The 26,934-nt window shown below is 43.8% G+C and overlaps 2 protein-coding genes across 2 annotated transcripts in view; one reads left to right on the top strand and one right to left on the bottom strand.

The window, feature by feature from the left end:
* The window catches only part of LOC144736537 (chondroitin sulfate proteoglycan 4-like), a 60,091-nt gene extending 37,643 nt beyond the window's left edge, over window positions 1-22,448 (bottom strand). The window contains exon 1 of the mRNA XM_078619089.1: window positions 22,045-22,448. Within this exon, the coding sequence (XP_078475215.1) occupies window positions 22,045-22,123 (79 nt within the window). The 5' untranslated portion in view covers window positions 22,124-22,448. The remainder of the gene's footprint in view (window positions 1-22,044) is intronic.
* LOC144736570 (small ribosomal subunit protein eS17) overlaps window positions 1-26,934 on the top strand; it is a 184,736-nt gene that overhangs the window by 152,104 nt on the left and 5,698 nt on the right. The window lies entirely within an intron of this gene.

Here is a 26,934-nt window from a genome sequence, read left to right as displayed (position 1 = left end):
GTGTGTGCTTTAATCCAGCTACAATGAAACAGGAACATGCACACGCAACAATTATTGGAATGGACAGAGTTAAACTTTTCCTTTCTGTACATTGCTCATGCACCTCGACAAAATAACGAAAATCACATTCATTCATTCCAACAGAACGGATTGCTTGCGTCCGCGGGTGGAATTCCTTTCCAGCTCAGACCCCGCTTGCTTGCCCATCGCCACGTATATACTGTAACCTTGTTGTAGCGGCTCTCTCGCTAGTTCAGCAGTTTCACTGCTGGATTATACTTTTTCCGCCCGAGGACGACCGCTTGTATTGCGGTCGAAACGTCGTGATATATTTTATTTTATTTTCTACCTACGTGACTTTACCAAAAGAACCAAAGAGTATGGATTGCTGCAGTCACGAAAGCTTCAAATCAAGATTATGCTATACAGTGTTTAATCACATTGTGACTTGTTCAGATGTTAATCATCAGTCATAACAAATCCACTGCTGGATGATGGCCTCCCCAAGCCATCACCATCACTCATGGTCCTGTGATATAACAATCTACTTAGCGCCTGCAAATTATCCGATTTTGTCATTCCATCTCCACAGCGGGCTCTTCCTTTGAAGGCGTTTAATCCTTTGGCTGCCGGTCCATCATCATTCTCGTCGACTGGCCATCATTGCTTCGAGCGATGTGCACGGCAAAAGCCCAATCACTTGACTCTTTGGTTCTTTCGGTAAAGTGACGTAGGTAGAAAATAAAATAAAATAAAACAAATCACGACGTTTCGATTGCAACACAAGCAATCCTCATCAGGTGGGACAACTTCAGCATTTTCTTGCTGTGGTTGTCCCACCTGATGAAGTTCGCTTGTGTTGCGATCGAAACGTCGTGATTTGTTTGATCTTATTTCTACCTACGTGACTTTACCGAAAGAACGAAAGAGTACAAGCGATCCTCATCAGGTGGGAACACCACAGCAAGAAAAAATGCTGAAGTGGGCGAGAGAGCTGACATGGCAAGAGGTTATATAGGTAAGAAAGGGGGGGAGGAGCAAGGGGGGAGAGAGTGGGGGTGCGTGAGCGCTAGGGGGAGAAGAAGTGAGGCTGGGGGAGGAAGTAGGCGGGGCTAAAAGTGGAAAGCTGGAGAATGGGGTAAAGAGACTTGGAGAAATAAACTAGTAACCGGCAGGTATGATGGAAACAACCACAACAGTTAAGGCTTTCTTGGACAGCCAACATGTCTCTAACCTGTGCTAGCGCCACCGTGGCATACAGGAGTTTGCACGTTCTCCCCGTGGTCGCGTATATTTTTCTCCAGGGCCTCCGATTTTTCGCTCCACATTTAAAAACATGCGTTTCGAGTATTTGGCTGCTATAAATAAGCCACTTCTTTGAGCCTTCATCTTTGGCCAAGTCACTTCTGAAAGTGCTATATAGTTCAGTGGGTATTAGCTAGTCAAATAAAAAGTTTAGTTTAGTATGTTCTATAATCCATATGTTCCACTTTCTCTCTCTCTCTCTCTCATTGTAATACCAAACAAATGTCTCTCCATGCTTGTTTACGCACTTTGGAGCTTTTGCTCCATGTTCTTGTCAGCATTCATGTTTCTAATCCATTTCTAGTACCATTGATTACAAACATTCTTCTTCACAAAGGTGCCCAATATTTTCATGCCCATGCTGGTTGCGAACCCTAATAGACGCTCGCATCTTTCATTCCTCACCTAAATGCCAAACTTATGGCCTGTGCACCTTTTACCTACTTGTACATTACAGTTACCCATTATGGTGTAGTAATGTGTTTTACTCTCAGGCACGCTTTCTTTTAACTCGCTCTGTCTGTTGTTGTATCCTCAAATCTTGTAACTCAATTTTAACCCACTTCCCAATGTGGTATCGACTGCAAACTTGGTATACTTATGTCATACTTGTGACAATACTATATTCTATCATTTAAAAAAATCTATATTTTTAAACATTCTTTTTTATATGTTATGTTTCGGCTTGGGTCTAATTGTCCACACTCAACTCACATTGGCTGTAAACCACCACGGTCCCTTACGTTATGGCAAGCTTCGGGGCCACTTCCTGGAGTCGTGGAGTTCTGCCATTACTAGTACATTTCATAAAAGCGTGTTTTTAAAAAAAGTGTTTTTTAATATTACTTATTCTTACAAATTTGTTCGACCACTACATTATCGTGGCTTGTTTTTGGAGCGTATGTACCTGGATGATCTTCAATTTGTCGTGTTTTGAGAGACTTAGTACAAGCCGGACAACTCTATCCGATTAACTATTCAACCCTACCATGAAATAGTAGACGTCAGCACGGCAAGTCGCAATCTTCCTTTGCAGACTCTTGCGTTGCGTCTGCTTACATGCAAGGATATTCTCCTGGAAGGTGTTTTCCGGATTCGTATCCACACAAAAGATCCATAAAACATCTAAACAGGCCAACCACTGCAGTCAGTCAAATTCTGGACGTCTCGTGGCACTCCTCCCAACTCTTTTTGGAAGCACGAGAGAGTTTGTTGACTACATTACTTGCAGGGAAAAGATTTTAACTTCACAAACATAGTACTGTATATAATTGCTATTTTATCAGATGAGAAATGGGACTTGAGATCACACAGGACGAGGAATGCAAACTTCACCCCACGTCTCAGCGTTGGGTATTCATTGTGGCTATGAATAACGCAGCACAAGAGATGATTGAATACCATCACCTGTTCGTGTGTGTGTCACCACTACCACAACAGTGCAACAACTCTAAAATAACAATAACAAACCACAGCAGTAAGGACAAATACTGCCCAAGGTTTGTATAAGAAAATACATTTCACTGTAGATTTGAAGTAGTCGTGACTGCAAGGATCCCAAACTCTTTGGTTCTTTCGGTAAAGTTACGTAGGTGAAAAAAAAAATGTTTTTATTTTTTTAAAAATATTTATATTTTTTATTTTTCACCTACGCGACTTTACCGAAAAAACCAAAGATTACATTTCACTGTATTAAACACATTATTAGATGATGCTAGAGGTTGCAGTGGTGCACCGGCACAAATCACAAAACACTCAAACACATTCGTCAATAACACCGTGGCCTTAAAAGGAAAAAATATATAATAGGTGACATTTCTGGCAATGGCCCTTCTTAATAGCACATGAACAGAGAGAGGCCAGTGTTAGTGACGAATGTGTTGACATTTTACTCGGGTGGATTTGGCTCACATTTCTTTTATGAGTAACTCAAGAAAGCCTGCGACTGTGTTTACACAATAAGGATTATAATAATCCAAAGAATCATAAACATCTAAGTTCAAATATACACATTCGAATGCTCTGTCGCCATATGTGTTGGATGTTGTCCATCTTAATTCTTTTACCTTGAGCCAGTGGAAAAAATTCCCCATGACAATAGAAGCGGCCAACAGATAAATACGCTCATTAGGAATACTCACGGTGGTTTTTTTTTACCTTTCTCGGATTAAAAATCATTTTATTCGTATTAAAAGCAATGAAAATGGTACGCGTTCACCATTGGAACCTCATTTGCCAGTAAAAATATGATAATTGGTTTTTTACCCTTCTATCTGGCAACAAAACTGACACCTTTTTACAAGGAGTCATGTTTGCATAGACCACAATACCTGCAGTCATAATGCAAACAAAAAACACAACTCTGATAATGTGCACATTATCTTATACAATACTTCATCCCACATTATCAATGTGCACATTATCAGAGTTGTGTTTTTTTTTGCATTATGACTGCAGGTATTGTGGTCTATGCAAACATGACTCCTTGTAAAAAGGTGTCAGTTTTGTTGCCAGATAGAAGGGTAAAAAAACAATTATCATGGTACACGTTGTTCTTATACAATACTTCATCCCAGCAGCACAGTTTGTTCCAGTATTTTGTACCAAAAGAGTAACATACAGTCATACCTCAGTGTACGACCACTTTGGAATACGTCGAATTTGGTATATGTCGTGTTTTGACGAGAAAAAAATGTCTTGGGATACGACGTCTTGCTTGGGATACGACACGCTTGTTAGAACTTGTATGGGTCGGGATGAGTCACCGCGTACACAATACTGTATTGTGTGGAATGACCAGACAATGTCACACTTCAGGAACATTCTTAGAAGAAGGCAAAAACAAACTTCAATGGACAGGTTTTTAGTAAAACTCAAACCTGGTGAGCCTCAACCAGGTCCAAGTCAAGAATAAAGACAGAAAAGAAAAAGAGAAAAACCCCCAGAATTTAAGCTTCCTGAAGTTTTAATGTAAGGGGACTCTCCTTCCAAAAAATAACATCTCCTCCTCCTCCTCCTCCCCTTCCTCACCACCATCCTCGTAGGCTATCAACTCCTCTCAGCAAGGTAAAGTGACGTTAAATTTTATTTCAATTTATTTAAATTTATTTATGCATTTTAGTAATAAGTAGCGTCTAAACTATTTTATACAACCCCATTAATGTATAATATGCCATATAAAATATCATTTCTTATACTCTGGAACGGATTATTTCCTTTCCCTTTATTTCTTGTGGGAAAAATTCGTTTGGTATACGTCATTTTCGGTATAAGTCCGACCTTCTGGAACAAATTAACGACGTATACCGAGGTACCACTGTATACCGTGTATATTACCATGAGTAACCATTCCATTACCCCCAATCACTGCTTCCACATGCCACATTTGGGCTGTGAAGTACAACTAAAGATTCGAGTTATTAAAAGTGGTACTTGTTTTTTATCAACCAGCAATCTGCCTTATGGAATCGACTCTGATGTGTCAGCGGCAATCCGCCATGAGGCACCAGCGGCAGGCCTAAGTCACCGCATGGTGTATTTGCCCTCTCGGTGAAAAGGTGCAGCCAGACAATTGCTTGCTCACACCACAACTGGTACTAGGGCCTCCACGAGAGGGAGATTTAGAGGGGTAGTTGGACTCGTCTTCCATGCTGACCGCATGTATTTGAAGAGGTTGGCGTACCCACATTTGACCTCGCCGCACGTGACCTGTCGACCGACTAACTGCGCTATACCCATTTATTCTGCTGAATGGACAGAGGTGGGGGATTTAAGCAACTTACGCCGGTGTTTCCCTGCCACGGCAGGAGAGCCTGAACCGGTAACCCTGCTGTGTGTTACCTTAACATTACAGCAGCTCACTTAGTTTCTCAGTTAAAATGTCAAAAAACGGTATTCTCATGGCTCGAGACATTTCTGTATGTTGCAGCAAATACGTGACCGTTCTTACCAGTTCTTCATGTGATGATTACCAGTCATGAAAAACAAAATGATTTTAACAAACCGAGTAAAGTTCTAGATAATGAATCTGCAGGGAAGCTGTAAACTATACCAACTTAAACTATAAACACCAGCATGATTTGTATTTTCTAAAATGTTTTTTTGCCAATTCTCAAATGTGATAGGTCAGTTTTGGTGAACTCTCCATTTGTCATTATGAAAATGGGTATACCAGGACATCTGGCATGTTACGACACAATGCACTATGCCTAATATTATCACTTGGTTGAAAATTTGCAGTTATTCCAAAAGTGAACAGATGGAATTTGTGCAAATCACGAATGTTTGTGGTATGTAAATTGATGTACTATAATGGATGACTGCAAAACTATATTTTCCATTGAACCGTTGTTTTAATTTGAGGAGGCATGGCTGAGGAAGTTCAAAATAATGTAAAAAATCTTTGAAGAAACGTGGTACACTGTCAGTGCTAGATTATCCAAATAGCAAAAGGAGCACATGTTACGGGCCCCACACTTTCAAGGGCCCCGCGCTAAATGCTTTCAAGCTATCAATTCCGATTCAGTGATTCTGCACTTGCTCTATTACTATTGTACTATAGCGCCTTCAACTTTATGAACGACTGGGTGTTTAAGATTAGCGATTCGTCGTATTATCTGGCTGTATAGCAAATGAAAAAATACAATCTTTACGATGCAAGTTAAAAATGTGTGTTTTAATATTGATGTGTTTATTTTAATTTCGGGCCTCTTCATAACAGATGCTACATGCCCCGCACTAGCTTAATCCGGCACTGTACACGGTACATGCACAATGTAGTATTTAGGAACACAAGGATGCTGTTATTGGCACGTGTAGCTGCTCGGTTTTAAACATATATTTTTTTAATGGTGGAAAGGCAACACACGGCAGCACAGTTTAGCTGCGACTTTCTTTTACTGGCACCACGTGGCTCCTGCAGGTGCCTCAAAAATTACTGAAAAACGCTCAAGGCCAAAAATATAAAAACGGTAACAAAGATCGAGACCCCCGTGGTTTTACGCACACAGCTGTGTGAATAAATACAGGCTTGTGTTGGTGGAACACACATGCAGTGAGCGCTTGGTTCACGGACACCGGTAACGATGAAACGTGGGGTCTCACGTGTAGCGAGGGTATGCCAGGAATCAAACTGGCTCTCAGATGTAGAGAAAGACGTTCCAGACGTCACATTTGAAGGAGTAAAGACTGCCCTTCAGTGTTTAAAAAAGACTAGCCGCTCGTACATATATTGTGGAAGGTTTCTAAACGCAATACACTATAATTCTATCCCACAATCGTCATCGTCGCCATAATCTGCGAATGCACCAGACCGCAAGAGTGAATCGATGTCTGTGTTCAGCACGAGGCAATGAGAGGATACAAACCAGGACATTGATCGACAACTACTTTTCCCCCCAACCATCATTTGTCATCACCACAGATCCCCACCTGCTCCTCTGCTCTGTTATTGCTATCGGATGGTCCATTAGCGATCGTCTCCGCAGCTGCTCTAAAACACACGTGTGCTGATAATTCCAGGGCGAGTTCGGCTACGCGACAGCTCGCGGAGCGGTGCGGAATATGCGTGCGGGACGAGGGGGCTGGCATCGAACACTCATCTGCATGCGCATTGGCCTTTGCACGCTGCAGGGAATGTTCTCTGGCAAGCACGGCTGCTGCCGATTCCATTAGCCCTTCTCCTGTAAGATTTATGCCACGAAATAATGTCCATGTTGTATATCCAAACAGTCTGTTAACATCAACAAGTCAAATGCTGAAAAGTGCATCGCCATGCTATGGAAACTGGAACACGAGTCTATACATATGTTACCTAAATTATGAAAGAAGTTGATTCTTCATTAAATACATTCCTTGTCGAACAAAATTGTGCTCCGTGTAAGGAGTGTTGCTTATTTATCCTGATGTGGAATGCAAGAGGCTTTCTTTCCTGTGTTGGAAAACAGTTGCCAAGCAGCTGGCAGTGTTTGTGATGAAGCCAGGCCCATTCCTGCATGCTCACAAAATGAGATTTTAGCACAGCAAGAAACCGTTTCTCCCATTTCTCAGTATCTGTACACGTATCCTTCATTTAGAACCCAATGGCACAATGTACATCGACGCTCATAACTCAAGTGCAAGGCCTCTGGTGACTGTACAGTAGCTGGATGTACACAACTGTTGCAGGTGGAATTTCGTTTAAAGCTTTCGTGACTGCAGGGATTCAGCTTCTTGGTTCTTTCAGTAAAGTCACGTAGAAGGGAAATAATAAACTAATAATAAAACATAGTAAAATACAATTCTCATGACGTTTCGGCCACAACGCAAGCAGCCGTCCTCAGACGCTGTCTTTCCGACAGCCCTGTTCTTCACCTGAGGACGGCTGCTTGCGTTGTGGCCGAAACGTCATGAGAATTGTATTTTATTATGTTTTATTTTTTTATTATTTCCCTTCTACGTGACTTTACCGAAAGAACCAAGATGTTGCAGGTGGGTCAGGATCGTCAATGCCCACACATTCGCCATTGTCAGGGGGTGGTGGCTATGCACGCCTGTAATCCAGAACTGTGGAGGCGAGGGTTCGTGGATCGCACAAGTTGTGGAAACGCCCTCATCCTGCCTTGCGAGGAGAGAGCTGGTACAGAAAGTGGGCTGCGTCTGTTCCATTTGGATGAGATGCAGTGTTGCCCCCCTGACGCACGTGGGTTTTCTCGGAGTGCTTCGGTTTCCTCGGATATTAATTGGCTGAAAACACCTAAATAAAAAGGTTGGCCCAAAAGTCAGGACACATTAGGGTTTTTATATTGATTTTAACAAATTACAAAGGGTTACGGTTTTTTTTCGACGTTCACTTCTATTAACGTAAAGGCATGCATGAATTCTCTTTTTAAATTAATTACCAGGTTTAATCTTTGAACATTCACCAATTATGTTTTTGTCTCAATTCATTCAGGGTTCTTAGTCGAGTTTTCTAAACTGCGCGGTTTAATTTTAGGCGACCACACAGAAAGAAAAATAGATATTGATCACGAAAGATAGAATAGCAAATTATAGAAAACACAATTAAAATGTTTAAACACAAGGTGTCAAAATAAATTCAATAACCCGATGTGTCCTGGGGCTTTTGGGCCAGGCTCACTGCCTGGCCGCCTTCACGCTCGTCTGTGGTTCCTTGCTCCTCCGAGCTGCTCTCTCTCTCTCTCTACCAAGAGTGGGAGCGAATGCTGTGCTCTGTGCTAACGCATTCCTGCGGAGGGAGCTGGTAGGAACGTTGGGTTGCTCGGTCAATGGCCAGGGTCAACGGCGGCGTGGTGTATTCCGCGAATATGCCCGACTGCGAGGGCGGGCACAAGCCACCACGGGGTGACCAGCCACTCCCCACCCAGCCCCTCCACACCCAGCCCCTCCCCACCCAGCCCCTCCCGACCCAGCCCCTCCCCACCCAGCACCTCCCCACCCAGCCCCTCCCCACCCTCCCCACCCAGCCCCTCCCCACCCTCCCCTCCCCACCCAGCCCCTCCCTCCCCACCCAGCCCCTCCCTCCCCACCCAGCCCCTCCCTGTACGACGGACGGACACAATAATCCCCTGTGGGCTGGTGGAACCAGGTGGTTCCTACCAGTATCACTTTGAAATGTATTATAAATGATTATTGTGGGTGGAGAAGGACGGCACATGTTTAACACATTCTTTGCTAATTGCAGACTGAACGTTGCTCCAAATCTGGGTAAGACCACGGCAGCCTTCATGCACATTTCACCAAAAGCTGAAGCTACCGTTATTAATCACATAAGATAGCTTGTTTTCAGTGTGTGTTACTTTGTCCAAACTTTAAGTGCAATATACACGATCATTTTCATTAGTTCATGAAGTGATACGAAGGGAAAAAAAACTAGATTAAGAAAAAGATGTGTAAAAAGACGATGAAAAGGCCAAACATAATTTTGTAAACCGCGAGGAAATGTATTATGAAGAAAATAAAAAATAAAAAGACGCAACACCTGAGCAACCTAAATTGTTATACCACAACAAACAAGAGAGAAAATTCAAACGAGAGACATATAGACTTATACAAATAATTTACTTGGGAAGAACAGAATCGCTAGATTAGATGATGGCCAATGGATGAGACTGACTAGTGACTAATCGAAATAAATCCGACTCTTTTGAAAGTGCCGGCGGGTCGGTAACCCAAACTCCAAGCCAAGCCTGGCAGCGTTCTCGAAAATATTTGCGTGAGAAATGAAGCCATGAATGTAGCACAAGCCTTGATAGGTTTCATTAAATGTGTTTTATTATGTTGGCAGAAACCTTGAGAACAAAAACGACGATAACAATAAAACCACAAGGCCACATCTTCATGGGACAGAGCAATGTCGTCAAATAGCCGATCATCAACATGTACCACTTTGTAAGGCGTATCATGATCTAGGAAACCATGCCCAGCTAGCAATCTCATTTTGTTACAAGTATGCGCGAACAGCAGAACCAAGTTGAAGGTAATATTTATTTTTTACACGATTTTATTTAACTCACTCCATCTGTTGTCGTATCCTCAAAAAATCTTGTAACTTAATTTCAACCGTCTTCCCAATGTATCGACTGCAAACTTGGTATAGGTGTGTCATACTGATGACAATAATATATTCTATCATTAAACATTTAAAATATATATTTTGAAACGATCATTTTTACGGGTCTAATTGTCCACGCTCAACTCACGTTGCCTGTAAATCACCAGGGTCCCTGGCGCTGTGGCAAGCTGCGGGCCAATTCATGGAGTCGTGGAGTTCTGCCATTACTCGTACGGAACATTTTATTAAAGCGTGTTTTTAAAAAAAGTATTTTTTATATATTTTCATTACATCCATGTTAATATAAATGGGCCCCTACAACTGTTCTACACCGACAGGCGAATGATGGCGGATAGGAGACACAAGCTAGGCAGGAACACATTCATCTGTATCTTTATCAGATTTGTTTCATACTGAGAGTCTTGATTTGTGTTGAGCTAAATGAGAGGACAATAAATCCTTGCCATGCTCAAGTTCTGGATTCACGAGTTTTGCATATTCGCAAGTTACTAAATGGACACCAATGCACCAACCGTGACCCGCTAGACTCCAGTATTTGCGAGCGTACGTGTCAGACCACGGACACCAGGGAGGTGACATCTGAAACCATCTCGGAAGATAAAGCTTCGCCCCCTCGGCTGCTGCCCGCTTAGTCCTCAGTCTCACAGTAATCTAGATCTGAACTCGCTATTGTGCATTTTTACTCGATACGTTAATTGCCCTTGATCGTGGTTCCCAAGCGTCCAAACGAGAGAAAAAGTGTGTCTGCTGAAAAAAAGGCAGAAGAAAGTGATGCGTTTGAGTGAAAAAGCAAAAGCGTTAGGCCGACATTGTGGTTCAAGCGAGTCGACTTTGAGGTCCATTCAAAAAATAATGTGAATGCAATCGGGGAAAGTGTTGCAGCTAGCGCTCCCCCAGTGCTAAAAATGATAACAACTGTGCGTTGTTTTATGAAACACCTGCATCCCCCGAGGAGTCATCCTCCTCAATTCCTCACCATCACCACCAACACCTTCATCGTTGTCAAATCATCGTCATCAAAGGGAATTATATATATTTTTTTTTTATTAAAAATGTATTATACTGGTAGGAACCTCCTGGTTACACCAGCCCACAGGGGATTATTGTGTCCATCCGTCGTGCATCCAAAAATGGGATGGGTGGGGAGGGTGGGGAGGGGCTTGGTGAGGAGGGAGGGGCTGGGAGGGGTGGGGTGGGGTGGGGCTGGGTGGGGAGGGGCTGGTCTTCCCGTGGTGCCCTTATAAAACTCAACGTTTAACCTACTCACGCCGGCTTGTGCCCGCCCTCACAGTCGGCCATATTTGCGGAATACACCACGCCGCCGTTGACCCTGGCCATTGACCGAGCAACCCAACGTTCCTAGCAGCTCCCTCCGCAGGAATGTGTTTTATTGTAGTAATTTGTTATTAAACATTTAACATTTCCCACCCTATGTTCACTCGTAAGCCCATTTTTCCCATTTGAAACGAGGTTTCTGCATTCGCGAATTCGGCATTCGCGAGAATAGAGACGGTTAACTGTACTAATAATATGCAAGCAAGATTGTGATTTTGCCGATGGATCATGAACACAGCAACTCGAGTTCACTCTGTGCCCCAGCTCCGATGAAAGCGATCGGAGCGCATGTGGACGCGCATTGGATGCCTTCTTTCAAATCTGCAGTTCGTTTACAGGAATCCTTACTCCAGAGCCTTGCGGTCAGCAGCTGAACAAATCACGACATCAGTCAAACAAAATGCCAGCTTCAAATGTTGAATTTCTTATGCAGACATAATTTTTTTTTATTATATACTTCTTTGCACAGACAGTTGTGTGGTGCTTAACAAGAAACCAGTTTGAGACTGCTAACACAGAGGATAGTGTACAATTATAAATCAGGAGGTTGCAAGTTCAAGTCCTATTCAGGGGTAGACTCAGCCATTCATTCCTCTGGGTTTGATCAAATCCCACTTTGTGGGAAATCTAGATGTGGTTGTTCCGATGGCTTTAATTCCCCCCGGCATAAGAATGTGGAATTTAAACCACTGGCTCAAGAGCTATAAACCAGATGACCATTGGCTCATGTTCATTTGATTGGAATACCACTTTGACAATTATTTATATTACAAATTACCTATTAGCAAGGATAGTAAGTGATATCACTGGTAATTGAGGGATAAATCACATGATTTGTATGTGACTGAATTCAGACGTATGCATTGTAAATTAATTTAAAACTAAAACTATAACAATATAAAAGCTGAAATAAAAGCACGTAGGCATAAAATAAATTAAATCACGACGTTTCGGGCGCAACACAAGCGTCCGTCATCAGGTGGGACAACCACAGCAATTTATTATATATTTTCTACCTACGTGACTTTACCGAAAGAACCAAAGAGTATGGATCCCTGCAGTCATGAAAACTTCAAATCTAGATTAAAAGCAAAACTATTTGCACTCTCATTTTCTACATCTCAGTCTATGCCTCCGATTCTGGTGAAGTGTAAACTTGAAACGACGATGATGGCTTTGTTTGATTACATTGTATATTGCGGACGATGGTAACCACGTACCATCATTGTCTTAATTATCCCACTACTGGCTATGTATGCGATCAAGTTAGTGTTCAAAGACCCAAGGCCGTAGCCATGGAGTCAAAATTGGGAAGGACCAAATCTTCCAGGGGGTCTGGGGGTCCCTCCCCCAGGAAAAATATCTAAACTTGAAAACTAATTTCCTGCCTAAAATATATAAAAAATTCACTAACACATGGGATGGACTTTTTATTTATTTTTTACAATAATAGTGTATTGTATTACATTGCTCTGTTTTTCTTTTTTTCCCTTTTCTTGTTTCATTGTATGTAATGGCAGAGATTAGGGATTAATAAAGTACAACCATGAACCACAATCATATAAACAGAAATCTATGCATTATTATATGAAGACAAGTCCAGATATTGTGGCCAAGGTTTAGCAAATTGTTGTTTTTATTACATAGCATAGAAATGATTAAATTTTTTCTTTTATTTTTGATAGCAATATATTGGGGGGGGGGGACATTTTGAGCATATTTGAATATTGGGGGGGGGGGATGTGTGTCCCCCCCCCCCAATATATATTATAATTACGGCCTTGCAAAGACCGCACATCATTACCGAGGAACGCATACAACATTAAACGCAACTAATTTCGAAACATAATGAACACAAACTCATTGCATAGACTGACAGCAGTTCATCTTGTAGTATAGATACAGAATTACTCGGCTCAACGCATTGTGCCTCACTATCGCCCACACCTGGAAAACCCCTTAACAAGATCACGTTACCATTCCCACTCTCAGTGGCAGAGTTAAAATCGCGCTCACTGCTTTAGCTCACGATAATCTGTGCGGATCCAGAAACTGGACGTGTGCAGACTGTTATTAAAATGGAACATCCAAATATAACCTGTCAGGAGAGGTGGCCTGCCGAGCTCGAGGACAATAATGCTCGTGCCCATGTCACACAACACAGCCAGCAACACCGAGGACCCTGGGTTTAATCACGAGGCACTCGCTTGAAATAAACAGAAATGCACGAGCATTAAACGTTACAGGCCTCGGCCCGGTCAACGATAACTGCCGTATGGCAGAATGGTCACATTGGACATAGGGCAGAATCAGGGCAATGCCCGAGAGATTTGTAACGTCTCTGCAATACGCAATCCAAACTTAAATGTGGAAGAACCGCGATCAGCGGGGTGGTGGATAGGACTGCGCGGACTGGGAGAGTTGGCAACCGTCAGACTCTATTCACACTGTCATTCGCTATGATTACTGTACGTAACATTGGTAAAAATTCCACAATGGTTCTTTGTTATGCGTTTCTCTCCCAGAATTTGGTCAAAGCCAGCAAAACTACCTCATTCCACATGTTTTGGACAGATTACGCAATATGAAGAACCCATTCCGCAAGTTGTAGTGACTGTGTGTGTGTGCTAATTTCACACATGTAAAGTATAAATATGCAACATATATGCATGTACAGGCAACACATTATTGACGTACAGCATATGTTGTGTATAAATATATATGTAGTGCACAATGATCCGAGTGACAATACCACTGGTAAGAGGAATTATCACTTGATTTTTATATGACTGAATTCATAGATGTATGACACTGTTAATTTATTTCTAACAAAAACTACAACGATATAAAGGTCGAAATGAAAGCGACGCTATTTGCACTTTCCGGCAAAAACAACCCCCCGTACCTCATCGGGTGGTTGCCGGACGGTAACGCCGTGGTGGCTGTGAGCAACACCATAGGGGAAGGTGGCCAATTCCAATCGGCTGTTCCCCACATTCCGCTCGTCGCCACCACAGCGTTCCAATGGGGCTCTGGGCGGGTGCGAGGGGCTGGTATATCCCCTTCCTCCACCTTCAATTCAATTACCACAAAACCACGTGAGAAATACCAAACAAAGCTTGTGCCAGAGGCCGAGGGGGGGACAGGCATCTAGGACTTCTTCTGGCCAAACCCCATTTAGCAGAGGCAGGAGACTGAATCCTTAACCCTCGGGGTTCCTCCAGAAATGGCAAAAAGCCACTGAGTGGCCGTTTGGAATGTTCGAACGCTCACTGCGGAAGAGAGGCTGCCACTGCTCTGTCAGGAGCTAAAACGGTGCTGCCTGGATCTCTGTATTATTCAGGAGGCCTGGTTCTGGCAGGAAACTGTCAAACAAGAGGGAGTGGCTCTTCTTCTGAACAACAGAATGAAGGGAGTGTGGGAGCGTGGCGGTGAGGCGTGGGAAGCTGTACGTCTCAGGCTACTGTGGGCTCGCCTCCCCATCAACTTTGGTGGTGGCTTACACTCCCACCGAATATGAACATCAGTGGAGGGATGCAGGCAAGGCTGTCAAATACCTTCTATGACTTCTGTCACAGGTGCTAGCTAAAGTGGCCCCTCGGGATAGAGTCATCCTGTTGGGTGACTAATCCCCGAGTGGGCTGGAGTAAGCCACATCAGAAGGCTGTTAAATTTCTGTGCAGTCTTTGGGTTCTTTAATTACCAACACGCTGATGCGGCATCGGCGTATCCATACAACATCATAGCATTACAGCCGGTCCAACCTCGAAAATCTTCTGGACTATATAGTGATGGAACAGTGGATGCGGGCCCATGTCTTTGACACCACGACCTAGCATGGAGCGGACCTACCCACTATTGACTTATCTGTAAAATGCACTGCGCTGATGGGTGTCCATCTAGGACCCAATTCGGGCCCCCAGTGGCCTGGTCTCAGCTAGCCGATGAAAGTTACAAGCGAGAATTTAATCACTTGCAGCTCGGGTTTGCATTGTACCCCCCCCCCCCCCTCCTGATACCAATGGGGAAATGGGTGACGTTTAGGTCTGTGGCTCATGCAGCTGCAATGGCTGCTTTGGATACATGGACCAAACCTCCCCAGACACCCTGGCTGACAGGAGGTGTTCAAACTGGCTGAGAAGAAGCGACAGGCCCACTCTAACCGGCTACAGCATCCCATGTCGGAGAATGAGGAGGCTTACCGCAACCTTCGTTCAGAGGTTTGAAGAGCCGTACGGCACTGCAAGGATGAGTGGTGGTTGCGGGTTATTGAGGAGATGGAATCTGTCATTTGCAGCGTCACACCAATCACCATTCTTAGGAGAAAGAAATATAATATGATCTCCGACCTCCAAAAACAGATTTGCAGGTTTGCAGAGCATTTCTGTGAGGTCTTGGAGGAGGGGAAATCCCTCAGCCAAGAAAACATCATGAGGCAAAGGGGGGATGACCCTACTGAGGCTGCGGTGCCTCAAATATTGGAAGAAATAGTCACTCCCTGCGAGTGGCTGGCTGAGGTGCCATCTGTTGAGGAAGTACGCAAGGCGATCCAAAGTCTGAGACCAGGAAAAGCACTGGGCAAAGATGATCTAAGTGAATTGCTGAGGGAGAGTGGTGTTTCTGTGCAGACTTTCCTATATGACATCATTATAACAGTCTGGACGACTGGATGGGTTCCACAAGATTGGAAGGATGCCCCCTCCAAGGGAGACACACAGACTGTAACAACTGCAGGGGCATCTCCCTCCTGAGTGTGCCGAAAAATGTGCTGGCAAGGATTATTCAGCATCGCCTTGCCAGGCACGCTGAGGAGACACTTAAAGAGTCCCAATGTGGTTAGAGGCCAGGGTGGGTCTACACAGATACCATATTCTCTGTCCATCTGCTACAGCAGAGGTATAGGGAATTCCAAAAGGACCTACATCTCTGCTTTATTGACCTGGTCAAGGCCTATTCATGGTATCAATCTCTTCTCACAATAATTACAGACCTTATTGATGATGGGCAAGCCGAGTAAACCTACGTGGCCGAGAGTTAGAGCCATTCCCTGTTCACCTTGGGTGCTACAGAGATGTCCTCTGGCGCCTACAGTACTTATTTCTTGCGAGACATAGACTTCCCTAATGGAACATCTTTGCCGGTTAGAAACATTCAGGCTAGCATGCCTACAATCCATTCTGGGTTTAACAAGGCTGGATTGTGTGAGGAACGCACAAATCCTGAAAGATATGGACACAGTCCTATTGGTGAGCTCCTCCGACAGGCAAAGTCGCATTGGCTAGGGTCATGTAGCCCACATGCCCAGCCAACGCATAGAGATGGACTGATGTGATACGAGAAGATATGGAGCTGAGTGGACTTGGCAATGACTAGTACCAGCGGTATCAAGATTGGCCTCTGTGGAGGAGGTTCGTGAAGGGCGCTTCTGGGCAGTTGGAGGCAGTCGCTTTCCAACAACAGCGGAGGGCAGAGCAGCGATGCTCACAACAACGAGCGGAGCACCAGGTGGCTAAAACGTGGCAAGTTGGCACAGTAGGGGCCACAGGTGGTGCATCTGTCAGTCATCTCTGTCAGTCAACCCATGGCACCTGTTGTCCCAAGGGCCATGTTTTGTATAGCAAAAGTCCCTGATAAACATAACATTTAACGTATAAAAAACATTTCACTATTTAAACTTTTGTTCTGCACAGCATGTACACTTCAACCACAATTCAATTAACTCTTCCTTAATTTGCTCCACTTTCCATGCATTTATGGCTTATCTTACGTACATTTCACCGACCTTGAATAGCTTGACCTGCATCCTGATATTAAAGCGGCATACATGCAGGTGTTCACCTCATATACAGCACGCAATATGCCATAAATATAGGCAGCTTCACAACACGTCCACTGAAAATTCAATCAAGGTTTTCCGCTTGAATAACGTCCACTTCAACTTTTCTGTTTAAAACTCCACAACTGCAGTGCCTTCGGTGGCTGAGCGACTCCGATGATCTGCTGCAGTATAACAACCGACTGAATAATGTCCTGCAGTTGTACTCTATGTGCATGTCTCAGCATGAAGTACTTTACTCAGAAATTTAAATACATACCTCGTAGGTAATACGTCTTAATGGGCGTTCCCCTCGTTAAATATACAGCAGTCGTACTGCATAGAATTACAAATAGATGACTGTACCACCAAGTCTAGTATGTTTGTCTCCTTTGCAAGACTAACTTGGGTCACCACAATAATAACACCAAATACTCCACTGAACGTTCCAACCGCTCTACAGGTAGAGGGGTCGCGACCCATCAAAAATCAAACCCGCTTCTCTGAAAAGTGGGGATTTTTTGTTGTTGTTGTTGTTGCTGATTTTAACCTATGCTAATATTTATACTGCTGTTGGTTATAAAGTTGTCGATGGAATGATAAACATCTCTCGATGAATGATGTGAGATGGAGAGAAAAAAACAGTTCCACATATTCCACTCACCCCTAAGTACTAATTTGTAACATAAAATGTGAGATTAAGCTGGCAACTTAACCCTATTATACAGTATAGTTAAATTTCAGTCAGCAAGCCTTTTGACCACCCTTAATAGATGGCAACCAAATCCTGGAGGGTGACTCCCTTTGGGCAGGGCCAACAAATATTATCAGGACACCGCAGAACAGTTTTCAAGATAGAAATAGCGAGGAGATCTTTAACGTTTTATTTTTAAACAGTCCGTGCCCATAAAGTGTTAACCTCTCTCCGCTTATAATAATGTGATTCGCAGGAAGGAGTTTACCTTTGCAGCTCAATAGGCGCAGTTCTGACTTCTGTGTTTCTTGAGTGATTGTGCCTTGTGCAATGTAGATTTAACTTTTAACTAACATAATGATTCATATAAAAGCACTCAGTGTATCCCTAGACTACTTGGCAAATAAAAGTGTAATTATAAAAGTTTATTGCATAATATTGCTGTAACTATCATAGAATTACAGGCATATAAATGTATCATAGTTGACCCAAAACATTTAAACTATTTGGTTATCTTTTATGTTAGTGAACAATTTGTATACTGTACATGTGGTGGATTAGCAGGCTAATCGGTATAGAAATTAGATTTGAAGTTTTCGTGACTGCAGGGATCCATACATACTCTTTGGTTCTTTCGGTAAAGTCACGTAGGTATAAAATAAAATAAATTAAACCACGACGTTTCGGGCACAACACAAGCGTCCGTCATCAGGTGGGACAACCACAGCAAGAAACAATTGTTGAAGTGGGTATATAATTGTGAGACAATTTTTTCACCCTTTTTGAATAGAAGAATTAAGGAAGTGCTATTTCATTAATCAAGTATTTCATGTCTTTGGAACAATGTGGTAAACGTTTATTAATTTTGTTTTAACAAAACAAACTGGTCACGCTTCTTTTATGATGTGGATACTGTCGATAAAAAAAAAGACAAATCTCCCGAACCAGATGGTCTAATTATAAGACAAATCTCCTGAACCACGTGGTCTAATTATAATTAGACCACACTGTAAAGGGTACATTTCATGAATTCAAAGTGTCACATCTTGAACGTTTTACTCTTCATATGAAAAGTGGTCTTTTTCCTAGAATATGCGTATATCTAATCCACTAATTCGAAATTTAAATCGTTTTAATGTGTCATGGTTCCATATCTTCCACAAAGAGTGACCATTTCTAATTGCCAATCATCAACATCCATGTTGCTGCTTTCATGCTCCTGCTGCTTATGACGTCTTAAATCATTGCTATGCTATGTTCTCTATTTTCCTCTCATTCTGTTACAAATAATCTTACAGTTCTGCATATTCAAATTTTAGCTTAACACCTGTCGAAATGTCTTCTTCAACATTTTTTTGGAGATTTCAGACGTTATCCGGGTGCATTACCATCTGTCCATTTACAAGACACTATCCATAACTATGGTGGTCATTGCATTATTTACAGTGGTGACATCTATTTAATAAATATTGTCCCCATAGTTATTTAATTGTTGCTTAGAATTAGTCTAGAGTTAGTCTAAGCAACAATCAGCTACCTCCTGGACTAGGTTTTCATTGTTAACTATCGTTTTTTCCTGACATGTGGCTATAATGAAGTACAATTTTCATGGCACCAGCCTGCAATTTCTTCCTGTGTTGATTTTTTGCTATCAATCATATCTTACAATGACAATTAGGATTCTAATTTCACTAATAAATAACAATTACCATTATGCCTAGCCTCTGTAGACTAGGCATTAGACTCAGTGTACATTGATGCAGTCATCCAAGCTCTCAAAAACCTAAGGTGTAAATCTGTTGTTAATGCACAACAATTACATAAAGGCAACCGCGACACTGGCATTCCATAAAAACAGACAAGGAGACATGCTAACAACATCGTTTTTCACAATGACTTGAGAAGATGATTTCAGAGAGTTGGATTGGAATAATTCACGTACAAAAATAAATGTAAAAATACATTAACCATATTTGCTGACGACAGTCAATATAACAACTAATGTAAATAAACTACATCAAAATCATCGAAGAATGTCATCGGGAAGGCTGCAAAGTCGTCTTAAAAATATTCATAAAAACCTTCCCCGCACCTCTGATTAGCGCGGTGCGAAAGAAGTTTGACGTACATACGTACATGTTCACTCCACAATTGAAGATTATGCGAGTGATACAACCGTAACACACCAGAGCATGCATACATAGGGCAATTACTAAATGTGGACTGGGATCAAAGTAATGACATAAAGAGGTGGACAATTTCAGGTTGAATTGATTTTGGAAAAAAAAATACCTTAATGAAATTAACAGTATGCTTAAACAACAGCATGGTGATAAGTGTATTACTGTTGTATTATCTGCTAATATATCGATCAGAAACATGAGCAATTCCAAAGAAATGGGGAAAACAAAAGTTCAAATAAGTGTAGAGAGACACATGCTTGGAATTAGGCCGAAAGACAGGAAGAGGAACGCATGAATGAGAAAAACACATGTTCGTGGACATGGGCCAGGCACATCGCGAGAAGAAACGATGGCTGGTGGTCAAGGCTAACGACACGGTGGCAGACAAGTGAGAAAACACGTCCCAGAGGGGACGTCCACCGCCGCCGCGGAGATGGAGCGATGAGATCAGCTCGTGCACAGGAGACGGATTGTTGCGTGACAAGACCGTGACGGATCGCGACGTAATTGGGGTGCCTCCATCCAACAGTAGACAGGTCATGGCTCATTCCGATCATTATTTGTTGACACCGACTTGGCAGTGGTGCACACGCACGAAAAACAACAACCCAACACATTTGTCAATCACAGCGGCCTTGAAAAGAAAACAAATTCTACAGGCGACGTTTTGGACACAGACATTCTTCACAAGAGAGATCCAGACTCAAACCTCTCTGACCGCTCTCTACGTGCTGTGCAGAAGGGATATCGCCCGAAACGTTGACTATTACTGTGTACATTTTGTGTCATTTAAAAGTCGATGTTATTGACTAATGTGTCGAGTTGTTTTTTGGAATGGCTTATTATAGTAATCCCATCACGATAATGTTGGTGACGCATGGCACTATTTAGTAGTGCCACCATTTCTATTGATGTATTACTACTATAATGGATCAAGAATGTCTGTGTGTCCCGCGCGTGACGTCACTCCACATGCCGCACCCCCTTCATTAATATTCATGAGCGGGTGGATTTTTACACTCACGCAAATTCGCTTTAAGTTTGACGTTTCTTCATTGAAAGGGAATCTAATAAATAATTATACGCAGCAACGAAGTGGATTTGGTGTATTTACTTCTTTGGCACTCGAGGCAAAAGGTAAGTCTCATTTATGCTTCTACATTATGCTAAAATAGAGATTTCTCCGCGATTTTCCAGATATTGTATCGATTTCCAATTTATTTCAACCCCAGCGACCGAAAGCATAAGAAAATAAAGTATCAGAGCAGTGAATTTCAACTAATTGAAGGTCAGTTATATACAGTGCTACAGTGACATGAAGCGAGGTGTTTGATGACATACTTTCGTGCAAGATTCACTGCCATTAAATTTCCACAAGATGCAATTATACTCCGCTCAATTTTGTCGTAAATATTACAGCTTCCGTCCTAGGACGGGCAAACAAGCTAGTTGTACAATAAGTTCCACGAGTTTATAAACTGCATTGCATGTGTTATGAGGTGGTTAAGATTCAAGATCCCAGTCAAGGCCGTAGCTATGGAGTCAACATTGGGGGGGACCAAATCTTTCAGGGGGTCTGGGGGTCCCAACCCAGAAAAAACATCTAAATTTGAAAACTCATTTCTTGCCTAAAATATTAAAAAATTCATTAACATATGGGATGGACTTTTTTATTTTTTACAATAATATCTAACAGTATTACATTGCTCTGTTTTATTTATTTTTTTACTTTTTATTGTTTCATTGTATGCAATGGCAGAGATTAGGGATTAATAAAGTACAACCATAAACCACAATCATATAAATAGAAATCGATTTTATAGCAATATATTGGGAGGGGGGGGGGGGCATTTTGAGCATATTTGAATATTGGGGAGGGGGGGATATGCCCCCCCCCTCCCCAATATGTATTATAATTAAGGCCTTGATCGCAGTTGTGCATTATTCTTGACCACAATCACGCGGGATGTTTTTTTGCCCACTATTACTTTTATTCTTTGCAACTCATGACCCAGAGGCTTGCGTTCTTAGGCGTTTAGGGCGGCAGCAGCAGCAGCAGCAGAGGGGTCGCGTTGGGTGAACCTGGTGGGGCTCCCACACTCGGATCGGCTGAGGGCTCATGGCACAGGGCACGGCTCACCTTGCAGGGACACGGCCACGGACGCGCACAGCATCAGCAGCAGGAGCAGCAGCAGCGGCGGCGGCGAGCCCGGCCCCATCTCTAGGCCCAGCGGTCGCCCCGGGCTCCCATGCCACGGCCGAGGGGCCCTTCTGCCAGGCGAGGAACTTGGGAGCGTGGCAACTACTCAGCCGTCACTCCCGCCGTGTACCTCTTCCTCTCACTCCGCTTTCTCACCTCCCTCGTCTCTCTATCTCGAGTGCCCCCCCTACTCCTCTAGTTTGCGCTCCCCTATTCTCTATCACCGCTCCCCGTCTCGCCTCTCTCTCGCTATCTATATATATAAAGCCCTCTCCTCTTCGTCTTTGCCTTCGCTCGCCCTTCTCTCGTTCTCCCAACTCTGGCTTCTCTTACTCGCGCTCTTATTCCACACACACACCCCTGCTACCCCTCCCCCCTGCTACCCCACCCCCCTGCTACCCCTCCCCCCTGCTACCCCCACCCCCCTGCTACCCCTCCCCTCTGCTCCCCACCGCCCTGCTACCCCTCCCCCTGCTACCCCCTCCCCCCTGCTACCCCACCCCCCCCCTGCTCCCGACCCCCCTGCTGCCCCTCCCCCTGCTACCCCTCCCCCCCTGCTACCCCACCCCCCTGCTCCCGACCCCCCTGCTGCCCCTCCCCCCTGCTACCCCTCCCCCCTGCTACCCCACCCCCCTGCTCCCGACCCCCCTGCTGCCCCTCCCCCTGCTACCCCCTCCCCCCCTGCTCCTCTCCCCCCTGCTACCCCTCCCCCTGCTGCCCCTCCCCCCTGCTACCCCTCCCCCTGCTCCCCTCCCCCCTGCTCCCCCATCCCCCCTTCTCCCCCCCCACCGTCTATTCCCACCCCCTCCTTTTTCGTCCCAAGCCGCGTTCCTCCGCCTCGCAGTGCTCGCGATTCGACCCCTCCCACCCCCCGCACCCCCCTCCCACCTCCCGACCCCCCTCCCACCCCCCGCACCCCCCCTCCCACCCTCCCGACCCCCCCTCCCACCCCCCGCACCCCCCTCCCACCTCCCGACCCCCCCTCCCACCCCCCCGCACCCCCCCTCCCACCTCCCGACCCCCCCTCCCCACCCCCCCCCCCGCACCCCCCCTCCCACCCCCCCGCACCCCCCTCCCACCCCCCCGCACCCCCCCCTCCCACCCCCGCACCCCCCCTCCCACCCCCCGCACCCCCCCCTCCCACCCGCCTCACCTCCCCCCTCCTCACCCTGCCCCGCCACGCGCGCTCAACTCTGGGGGTTCACACACAGCAGCCGACCAGCTTCATGGTAAACACACACGTGTGTGTGTGCATGCACGGCACACACCACACGTGTTTTGTTCCAGCCTATTTTGTGTGATGTATTTAAAATCGTTTTTGCGTCGACTTCCCCATATCGTAAAGAGAGAGTGATTAAAGCAAGCCTGACTGCTGATAAGACACTGTGTCGAAAGTAGTCCAGGGTACGAATAGATTAGAATCAGTGCTGCTGAAATTATGCACTCCCCGAATTCCGTGTGGCCGATCGGTTGTTTAAAGAATACTATTGTTTAAAACTCTCAGAGGTGGGACAAAGTCATTGTTATGCAAGTCCAAGTCGAGTCGCAAGTCATCAAATTCATGACTCGAGTCTGACTCGAGTCCAAGTCACATGACTCGAGTCCACATCTCATAGGTGGGACAAAGTCATTGTTATGCAAGTCCAAGTCGAGTCGCAAGTCATCAAATTCATGACTCGAGTCTGACTCGAGTCCAAGTCACATGACTCGAGTCCACACCTCTGAAAACTCTCTGCTTATGTATTTAGTTACACGGAAGGTACTTTGAAGGCCAGCAGGCTGATGGACTAACACATGCTATGTTTGTAAAGCTGCAGAATGAATGTCAGTTTATTATTTTATACAGCAGACTTTGTTATAATATTAATCTCAAGTGCAGTACAGTACTATAATAACAAACAGCCGTCATTATAATATTCAAATATGGTCCAAAATGTCCCCCCCAATATATTGCTATAAAAAAATTGCTATGGTAATGTAAATAGAAACAACAATTTGCTAAACTTTGGCCACAATATCCGGGACTTGTCTTCATATACATCAATGCATAGATTTCTGTTTATATGATTGTGTTTATGGTTGTAGTTTATTCATCCATAATCTCTGCCATTACATACAATGAAACAAGAAATGGTAAAAAAGTAAAAACAGAGCAAATATAATACAATACACTATTAGACATTATTGTAAAAAATAAATAAAAAGTCCATCCCAATGTGGTTAGTGATTTTTTTTTATTTTAGGCAGGAAATCAATTTTCAAATTTAGATATTTTTCCTGGGTTGGGACCCCCAGACACCCTGGAAGATTTGGTCCCCCCCAATGTTGACTTCCATGGCTTCGTCCTTGCTATAATGAAGAGGCATTAGTTATCTACCCCTGTCCAATTCACGTGTTGGTGGGAATTCGTGGAATAACATGTTCATGCTTATGATGGAGCACTTTGGAGGCAAGTGATGGTGGATGACGCAGATTCGTGACACTTCTTGGTGGCTTGAGGCTATCATGAGATCACACACCAAGGCCGTAGCCATGGAGTCAAATTTGGGGGGGACCAAATCTTCCAGGGGGTCTAGGGCCCCCCCCCCCCCCCCCCCCAGAAAAAAATCTAAATTTGAAAATAAATTTCCTGCCATTTCCTGCCTAAAATATTTGAAAATTCACTAACACATGGGATGGACTTTTTATTTCTTTTTTTACAATAATGTCTAATAGTGTATTGTATTACATTGCTCTGTTTTTACGTTTTTACCTTTTTTTGTTTCATTGTATGTAATGACAGAGATTAGGGATTTATAAAGTACAACCATAACCACAATCATATAAACACATGCATTGTTATATGAAGGACAAGTCCAGATATTGTGGCCAAGGTTTAGCAAATTGTTATTTTTATACTGGTAGGAACCTCCTGGTTACACCAGCCCACAGGGGATTATTGTGTCCGTCCGTCGTGCATCCAAAAATGGGAAGGGTGGGGCTGGGTGGAGAGGGAGGGTGGGGAGGGGGCTGGGTGGGGGAGGGGATGGGTGGGGAGGGGAGGGTGGGGAGGGGGCTGGGTGGGGAGGGTGGGGTTGGGGTAGGGGGTGGGAGGGGTGGGGGCTGGGGCTGGGTGGGGAGGGGCTTATAATGTGCCTTCATAAAACATCTCAAGGCACTATTGATTAAAGATAGAGGAAGGTGGAAACATAAAAGCCAAACATAGAAACTCTAATTAGCAATATATACCATGGTTAACTCGATGTTTATCTTCATATATATAAAAGGCAAAGTTGTGATTATGTGTGTCTGTTCAAAATGTTTAGCGTACTTCCCGACATACAACAAACTTGAAATTAGATTTTCTTGGGGGGGGAGCTCAATAATGCATCTATATTTTTTGCACGGCAAGTGAGCTGTGACGTCACATCTGTCACGTGACCCCCACATGTGGAAGCGTAACGCATTGTAGTGTAGTGGTTAGCGCGCTGCACTACGAACCCGGCGACCCGAGTTCGATCATTTCAACCGGTCCTGGGGCCTCCCCTAGGTCGACTCAGCCTCAAACGACTAACTGCTGTGGTGTGAAGATCGCCACTGGGGAGACAAAGGCGGCCGGGCGTGGTAGATCCAAGTCCCGGGCAAAGCCGGATAGTACAGCTAGTCTTATATATTTTAACTGTATTTGGCATTTTTTATCGTACTTTTTTATTCCTAATTGGTTTATTTTGGATAGATCGTCTTAAAATTGTGGTAAACCCCTTCTCCATCCAACACAACCAACGAATAAAAGTATCACGCGAATCAAACATGCAAAACGTATTACCGCTTCAGCAGCAGCACTATGGTATTGGAAGAGTAATTTCACACCATTTAAAATAAGTACGACATTCCGGTGTAAATTACATCCAGCATCATCAGGTTGTTGTTAACAGCTCACATCTGTTGTCGGGTGGAGGAGGGTTTACGACATTTTTTACGCGACTTAACCCAAAAGAAGGCAGTTAGAAATCATTTTGGTGGTGCAAGCCGACGGATAATAAGTAATATTTAAAACTACTGTACTTTTTTTAAAAATACGCTTTTATTATACTCTTAGGTTTTTTCCGGTAAAGTCACGTAGGTAAAAAATTTAAAATTAATAAAAGTAAAATAAAACAAATAAAAAAATTTCACGACGTTTCGGAAGCAACACAGAGCCTCCGTTCTTCAGGTGGAACAGTCACAGCCCACGACAGCTGTATCAATGGCAGAACTCCACGAAGCTTGCCATAACGTAAGGGACCGTGGCCAATTACAGCCAACGTCAGTTGAGCGTGGGACAATTAGACCCAAGCCGAAACAACATAAAAAAGAATGTTTTAAAATGATAGAATACAGTATTGTCATCAGTATGACATAAGTATACCAAGTTTTCAGTCGATACCACATTGGGAAGTGGGTAAAAGTTGAGTTACAATATTTGAGGATACAACGACAACAACAGACAGTGAGTTAAAAGAAAGCGTGTAAAAAAAATTGGTTGTGCTCTTAGAAGTTAAATTATTTTAACTTTAATTATTAAATGATTTTTTGTATAATTAAACGATCCACCACAATCACGATACAACATTTTTCAAAACGGACGACTCGATTATCGCGGGTCTCGTATCACTCTTAGGGGCCGTCCATAAATGACGTCACGCACCTGTGGGGGGGGGGGGGGGTCAGACATTTGTGACGATGTGTGACGAGGGGGGGGGGGGGGGTTTGAGAAATGCGAAGTCACATCAAAATGCGCAACTTTAAAATAAATATAGAATTGTTATAACAACACTAATTGTTATAACAACACTCCTACAACATCAGAAT

Source organism: Lampetra planeri, chromosome 3 (genome assembly GCF_965212315.1).
Source record: "Lampetra planeri chromosome 3, kcLamPlan1.2.h2, whole genome shotgun sequence".
NCBI lineage: Eukaryota > Metazoa > Chordata > Hyperoartia > Petromyzontiformes > Petromyzontidae > Lampetra > Lampetra planeri.
Note: the sequence above shows the minus strand (reverse complement) of the source record. Positions and strands in the feature narration are given on the sequence as shown.